The sequence below is a fragment of the Opisthorchis viverrini genome (assembly GCF_000715545.1).
Source record: "Opisthorchis viverrini unplaced genomic scaffold opera_v5_230, whole genome shotgun sequence".
In the NCBI taxonomy this organism is placed as follows: Eukaryota; Metazoa; Platyhelminthes; class Trematoda; order Opisthorchiida; family Opisthorchiidae; genus Opisthorchis; species Opisthorchis viverrini.
In genome coordinates this window covers 522,584-530,409 of record NW_008751885.1, presented here as the reverse complement: position 1 = coordinate 530,409, position 7,826 = coordinate 522,584, and the positions used below count along the sequence as shown (strand labels likewise).

Here is a 7,826-nt window from a genome sequence, read left to right as displayed (position 1 = left end):
TCATCAGGTAGGCGCAGTCCCCGATTATCAGACAGTCTCTCCCCATTATCCATGCGCTGGGGACCGACTTCAAATCCACAACCTAACTGTGCTTCTTCCGAACATAGTCGTTTAACTTGAGCATTCATATTATCCGACAAAATTGTTATATCCGTCATTCTTGTTGACCGGAACAGTCTTGAGATCTCGAAAACACACGCCCTTCCCAGTCTCAGAACTGCAGTCTGCTGGAAGGTATGCTAATTCAACGGACAAACATGGTTTACCGTTACATCTTTCATCAATCTTACTTGAACCAGACAACCGCAAACCGCAAGGATGACTGGTTACTGGGATCCAATCCAGTACAGCACTTTCATCCCTGTGGCTGAGTGCTACTCCACCACGTAGGTTTCACGAGTCATTGCGTAATGAGCATCAGAACCTCGGGAAAAACTTTGATCTTATCTTAAGTGACCTGAGATGCACGACCAAAGTTAAGTCTTGTATTCGTGTTTCCAAGATACAACAGGCATCGACAGATAAGGAAAACAAGGTTTCGACGAGAGATGCCTTTTTCCTGATTTGACACAGAGTGCAGACACTGAATGCTGCAACGTGGGCCGTACCGTTTGAGTTTAGTCGGTGATTATTTCGGTTTGATGTCTTGGGTGATCGTTCAGACAGTGAAAAATAGCTAGAGAATTGGAAAATGGCTTGACCGTACTCTATCATGCGATGGTTTGGGAGGGGTATGGAGGGAGGCCGATGAGCTGCTGAGCTAATGATACTTCCCGGTTGTCCAAGTCGAAGAACGGGGCAGCGGTTATTAAGGCTTTCTCGAAGACCCTTCCCTGAGCCAATGACCAAACAGTCTGAGCCACTTGACTGCGCGGGGCCGGTCTGGCCTAAGGACGAAGAAAATAAGGTAGTACTGTCTTATTTCTGGGGCGGCTGCACACAGCAGGACTGCGCGGGGCCGGTCTGGCCTAAGGAGGAAGAAAATAAGGTAGTAGTTTTATTTCTGGGGCGGCTGCACACAGCACACACATACATTTCACTAGTTAGCTTGCTTCTCATCAAAAAGTTGAGAATAAATGGACGGTGTGGTTAGCACTGCTCGAACCCACTTTTCGTCGTTAGATAGCTGTAGGGCTGGAACAGGCGAACCTGATCTGTGAGAGTGATCTTGTTGAAACTTTTAAACAACGTCATGAATCAGATCGCTGAACAAGGTCCGATTCCGCCTTTAGGAAAGAGGACTGCTAGGGAATAAGGGTCTTGACAGGTCATTCACGACCTAGAGAGTAGCGGCTGTGTTTTTCATATTAAATGATGAGTCTGTGGAAATGGGGCCACTTAAAACTGTGGGGAAGTGGCGCCTCTAATTCTGTTCTGTAACACATTCCCAATTTAGCACTCCTAATGTTGGGTGGAAATAGCACATGGATTCCCGGTGCCACTATTTTTACTACTTCAAATGTAGCATACTCAACAGCATCTTATGGATAGAACCATGAAACAACATGGAGAATTTCGTATGACTGACTTTGCTTGTATTACACAGTTTTATTCGGGAATGCATTTCTAGCCTTCGTTTAACAATATCAAGGCATCAACGCAGCAGGAAAGGCTTTACTTTATCTCCCTTCAACCTCGTTCTGCTTGAAGTTTGCTAGAGCGCGTTTCTCTTGCCTCTACGTTCGAACTTGAGACAGCAAAGTTTCGTACTCCAGTTCATACTCCATTTCGGTCACACCAACTGATGAACAAGGACCAACGTTTTCCTCGTGGCGAAATTGCGCCAGCCGTGTCGTAGTGGGTCCATGTCGCATCCTAAGAAACCCGTTTTCAAACCGAAGGACTACCGGGTCCTAGTGAAATCAGATTTATAGGTCCATATGCAATAACTTCAACAGCACGGTGAAAAGCACAGAATCATGGAAAGCTGGACCGGTCTTTGGGATAATTCAAACACAAAATCCATTCCGATAGCTCACACTGATCCGAGATTAGCTTCCGAATATAGCTCTTTTTGTGTCAGGACTGTTCCTCCAGTCTTGGTACAGCGAAACACGCAAGACAAAAAAAGAATGTATACTTGCCTTTTTCGTGTTCCATACTGTAGGGGTTTGTCGAACCCGTAAGCCACATGGCAATCAATCTGCGAAGTTTCCTACAGGCAACTGATCAGGACTGAATACAAGCTTATGTAAAAATAAACTTGAATAAGTATATCACAGTGGCTTCTAGAATAAAATTTCGACCACCCGGCAGCCATCACCTTTAACGTACATCTTAAAAACTGAGGCATAAGCTTCTACGTTTGACTAATGTTTATCTACAAGCCTCAGTCTTGATATGCTAGGCTCTTGGACTTTCATCACTCAGGAACTTAAGAAGAGTCCTCCGGCTAACCAACGTCGGGCGATTACTGTATACGGGATATGCTTCAAGTAGCACCGAAATGCACGGTATAACATGAGTAGCTTCTTCACAATTGTTTTGAATCGTAGTGCCAGCCGCTGGATTCGACTGTTTTGGCAATCTTCGCACTCACCATTATGATATATTGTTTCCATGTCAACGTGAGTCTGTATCGTCCAGCCACGAAAGTAACCGGTGGATAAGAATCACGCTTACTGCATGGTACTTGGTATACTCCATTGACATATTGCCCTCCAAGTAGTTGTTGATTAATTGCATCAGTCAGTTGGTTCGGCCCACGAATAAACGCGTGCCGAATGTCCATACATGCGGTCATACTTCCTCTGTGAAGCATTTTAACCCCAAGTCGAAGACTAAATGGAAAAGGGACAACTGTAAAATGAGGCACACAAAAAATAGGACGGGCTTCTCGTAAACGACAACAATGTTTATGAGAACAGTGGCAAAGTCAGCACCGTGAACAAGCAATCAGAAGAGAGTCGTCTAACGATTTTCGGCCAGTATTAAGTCGAAGTGTATGTAATAACGGAAGCTTTTGCTATTTTTGGCCAAAAGTATGGACCTTACTATCACCTGCTAGTGCCTCACTACGTAATTTTTCGGAAAATCAGACCAATTATTGCTCTTTCCTCCCTATACACTAATGGTTTCGATATGACCAAGGGCTTTTGACTTTCACAGGCAGTACTAGACATATACTAATGTGGAGCATAAACCATCCAGACTGCATATCCTTCGCGGTGGACTTGTAAAATTATACCACTTAAGAGCAGCGAGGTGATGGGTACTTTTGAAACACGCGTAACCATGACACTTACGTGGGACGTGCCTGTGTGTCCATTATTGTTCCGTGTGTATTGTTATCAATTCAAACCGTTATCTTCAAGCCACCTAGAATCCGCGTCACCGCAGTGCAATCGAACAAACATCGCATTCACACGCCCAAAGAGTGGATCTGTTTACAGGTGGGTTTCGATTTCATATCCAAAATGTGTTCGGTATCAAGGCAACTGAACAGAATCAACTACCCAATTAGCAAGAAATCGTTCGAAACAGTTTCCAGTGAACTGTGAACCATGTAGTTTGTTGTAATCATCTCTTGCTGTGTTCTCAGATGGACTACTCATCTACTGATGGCCATATTTAGAGCTCCGAAGGTTTTATCGAAATCATGCATTTTTTGGTGGATCATTGTTACCAGAGTAAGAGATCAAATCTGCCCTTATCCACTGTTCGCATCACGTCAGTCTTACACGTTTATCTCTATCTCCGGCATTCCAGTACGCCAATCAATAGTCTCGGGCATCTTGCCACGCTTTCCAGTTCTAATCCATGTAGACATTTCAGCAAGGTCAGTCACATAAAGCCCCACTCATCTGACAATTTTTCGCATACTCATAACAGTAGGAATCAACAGTCCTGATCCCCACAGCGATTAATTGGCAAATTACGACTTCTAAATGCCAACTGACTAGCAGAATTTTGTGCTGTTTTTAGTTTAATATAGACATTAGCAAAATTCTCACGAAAACTGATTTCTCTGTACAGCCCATTCATTGAAATTTGTCAGGAAATTTGTATGCTTCGAAGCATTGAAGTGGTACCTTCAAAAATCCTGCCGACCCTCATAGAAGCACCTGACAATTATGAGGCATACGAACCTAGGATCTGGGGATCTCACTCAAGAAGCATTTGGCTAATTGGCAATGTTGCGGAGTATAAGTAGCTGGGACGTGTTGCTCGTTTATCGTCTTGCTTGTTTATCAATCCACCCAAACCCGCACTGACGATATTACCTCAGCTGGTGATGAAACGCATGCGATTCAACTGACAAGCTCGGTGAAATGGCGTTCAGCTGTAGCACCCTTCCGTTGCCTAGCTGCCATGCTACCCGAAGGAAGCACGAGGGCTGGGATACTGCCAAGTTGCCCAAGCCTAGACAGTGGAAGTCGAGTGGCGGAGGTCGGATTCGAACCACGGACCTTTCGGTCAGTAAATTCGCGCTCTAACCAATTGGGCCAACTCGCCCAACAAATAAACATATAGGCGGTGTTTTATCCGGCTAAGGGCCCAGCAGATTAATCTATCAAGGTTAGTTGCAGGTCCCCCCGGTCGCCCGTCCTCACCGTTTATCGCAAATGTGTGGGGCTACTAACTACGTTTGCTCGCTTAGCACCATGAATACCTTGCGGGTAGCATGCATGATCTTGTACGCTGCATTCTCCGAACTATTTCTTCAGTTTATGTGACATTATTGGATGCCAGTTTCGGCGTACATATTTGTTACAACACCCTTATCAAGGTCATTTTTATTCATACAATGTGCATCAAATTTTGTATTAGATGTCCTGTGCGACCCGGTTACGTTGATCTGACAATGAGTTCATCCGGTATGGTTTGATGAAGCGGAAAAATAAAGCTGCCAGGGGAAGGGCAAAGCAGTTTGCTGGACTGTCTCACTTAAAGTAGAGTATTAACATAAAGCAGGAAAAATGAGAAAATTATTCATCTGCCAATTTAAAAAAGAAATTCGTAGCGGAACCTGCTCATTTTCAAAACTTATTTACGTACAAATTACTTCATTTGCCAGAGACCCACTTGAGATTACCGCCTATGATATTATTCGACTGAATTTGCTACATGAAGGCTGTTCTATGCTTCATTTGCCCCATTATTTGAAAAGTAGCAGTATGCTTTCTGGACAGAATCCTTTCATCATCGTCATCATCATCGACAGCATGTTATCAGTACACTAATGCTTCGCTGCCGTACAGCCATGATTTGATTGAAAACCTTTTTGTGAAGGAAATAATTAAGGTGGACGGGGAAGGGACCCAGTGTTAGTTCACTCCAATTATTCCGAAGTACGTGCACCACCAGACACCCACTCAGGCAACTGGAAATGACAACCAGAACGCCACTCATTTCGGTTGGCAGCCATAGCTTGTAGTGTCTCCAACCAGGTGCAGTGGGGATCACGTGGTCCCCATCCTAGAAAGTGAGTAGCACCGACAGCACCCAAACATTTCGTAATCTCCTTCATACTTCTCTTCCAGGTCAAGGGTTGGCTGCCTCTTTGCTTCCGCCACTCTGAGCTGGGCACGGAAAACAGCACTTTTATCGGTTAACGATGGTTCGGCATGCGCAGCACGCCCCAACCAACGCAAGTTTTGGTGCTGGATACATTCTTCAATGGAAGTACCCGTCGCACAACTCAAAATGCGCTTTCTGATTGCCTCGTTACGGGTACGCCAACACCAACCCACACGACCTATGGTTCCATGACAACGATTGTCGAACACCTGAAGACGTCTCAGTTCCGCTGCTCTAATAGGCCAAGTCTCACAGCCATACGACAAAACAGCCCACACTGTAGCTTGATACAGAACCCATTGCCTTTATTGTGGCACAAACTCATCGAAAGCCCCTATCGGTCTTACCATTCTTGGGTATTGTACTCTGCTAAGGGAAAATACCAAAACATTCAGTTGAAGAAATCTATGAACAAGTTTCGTTTAGATGGCTGGTTAGTAGAAACCTGATTTGCAGGTGAAAGGGGTTTCGTTACTTGCGTATAAGATGGGATTCAAGTAGAACATAAAGTTATAGAAACCCGAAGACTGCGCCCGTCTGACGAGCACAAAGAATAGCGTGAATGTTTAAAGAATTTTCGGCAGCCTTATGAGTAGTCTGTTCTGTAATGAGAATTGGTAGTCATAAATAAGCTAAGTTTACTAACCATTATGAAGGGTTACCTAATGGCCTTCTCAAAGCAGGAGTTTTTGAGTAGAGGCACTACGGTAGCTACGCTAGCGATACTGCTCTTCGGCTAGACTAGACAGACTTCATTGGATCATTTCTGATCATTTCTAAGGATGTTAAGTAGTTTTTGAGTGCTGGTCATTACCCATTTAAAACTGTTTTTAATCCACTATAAATTCAGTGATGAAGGTACCCCACCTGAACGTATGGCATTAAAAATTTATCAGGAAAAGACCGTCTCGAAGTTATTGTCTTCGAGATTCGCAGAGTAGAGTTGATTGAGTTCGTTAGTTTAATACTTTCTAATACGATCCGACAGAGATAGAGCTTACTTCACATTTGTTCACATTGAAATGTAGCCAGCTTTTGTAAGCTTGCGCAGTTAGAGTGTTTGCAATGGTTGGCTAGAACCTAGTGACCGAGCTGTTATGGAAGCCGATTTTACTTCGAAAGACAAAGACAGTGATATTTTTTGCAGCATCTGGTATGATAAGCAGTCACTCTGATGAGACTTGCAAGACTGGTTATTCTTATTCGAAGTCAACTTTTCATATACAAATAGGAAAAGCATTGTGTAATATATAGACCCCTTGGCTCACCTTTCGAAAGTAATGCACCACCTTTCGGGCGTAGTCGCACGAAAGTCCGAGAATTCGGTTTTGTGGCAATCACGACACAGACCGCCGAATGTCATATGTCCAGTTGCCAGTTCCGGATTGTCATTACTATCAGGTGATAGAACATAGCGTAGCAAGAATCAGTCGGGCACAAGTGTTTTCCAGTTTGTTTCCTTGAGTGTCATTGCAGCATTTGTGTTCACGGTGGATGACTGGGATTACTGATGAGTAAAGGAACTTTACATGCTGACACTATGAACGCTGCTTAGAAGGCATGTTAGATAGAATTTAACCACCCTTTAAGTGGCACAGAGTTAAGAAAAAACAGGTTTGTTGTCAAACAAGATAGATAAGTTTTTAGGTCAGTTTCAGGGAAGACGGACGGCCTACGTCATTTACTGCGCCGCGGACGGTATTCAACCATAGAAGCAGAACCAAACCCGCTAATTGACTTTTGTCGTCTGAAATGGTTGGAATACCAGTAAGAAATACGTTGCCATCTTTAGTGATCCGCAATTGCAAAAGAGCACCGAACGTAGGTCCTATGAGTCAAGGGTGTGCTACCAATCCGAATTACAAAACACTCCAGTAATTAACTTCGGCAAATGTATAGAATATACGAGTTTTATGCAGCTATACGTCTGACTTTCTAGTCTACTTCAATAATAGCTAGCTTATTTTGAAGAGTAACCGGTAATGTTGTCTAAAACTGACAAGAATCTACAAAATTTGAATAGCCACCGAGCCTTTTGTTTTGAGTCAGAAGACCACCTCTTCAATAAAAAAACGAAGAAAAGGCGAACAAAAGGAATTCATCAGTACCAAGATTTCGGACACGTGTGTATACAACGTGCCGAGTGTTCGATTTTCATCACCTTTGGTCCCAAGATGAGGTTAAGAAACGTGGCTGATGAAACTGATGCAGCGATTTTGGCTAAACCAGAGGTCACTGCATGCAATCTTGAGGCATTAGTGACTTCCATTATTGCACTAGTGGTTGTGCTGATTCCCAGGCCACCT

The 7,826-nt window shown here is 43.8% G+C and overlaps 2 protein-coding genes across 2 annotated transcripts in view; both read right to left on the bottom strand.

The window, feature by feature from the left end:
* Positions 1 to 129: 129 nt before the first annotated feature.
* T265_08627 (hypothetical protein) lies at positions 130 to 5,368 on the bottom strand (the record flags this gene model as incomplete). Its single annotated transcript, XM_009174489.1, has 5 exons — positions 130 to 367; positions 458 to 676; positions 2,478 to 2,780; positions 4,224 to 4,362; positions 5,296 to 5,368. 5 exons carry the CDS (start codon positions 5,366 to 5,368, stop codon positions 130 to 132), a joined length of 972 nt encoding a protein of 323 aa, XP_009172753.1.
* Positions 5,369 to 5,402: 34 nt separating this feature from the next.
* T265_08626 (hypothetical protein) overlaps positions 5,403 to 7,826 on the bottom strand; it is a gene marked incomplete at both ends in the record, with an annotated part of 10,666 nt that continues 8,242 nt past the window's right edge. Inside the window, 2 exons of the mRNA XM_009174488.1 lie at positions 5,403 to 5,754; positions 6,789 to 6,914. Coding sequence (XP_009172752.1) covers positions 5,403 to 5,754; positions 6,789 to 6,914 — 478 coding nt within the window. The remainder of the gene's footprint in view (positions 5,755 to 6,788; positions 6,915 to 7,826) is intronic.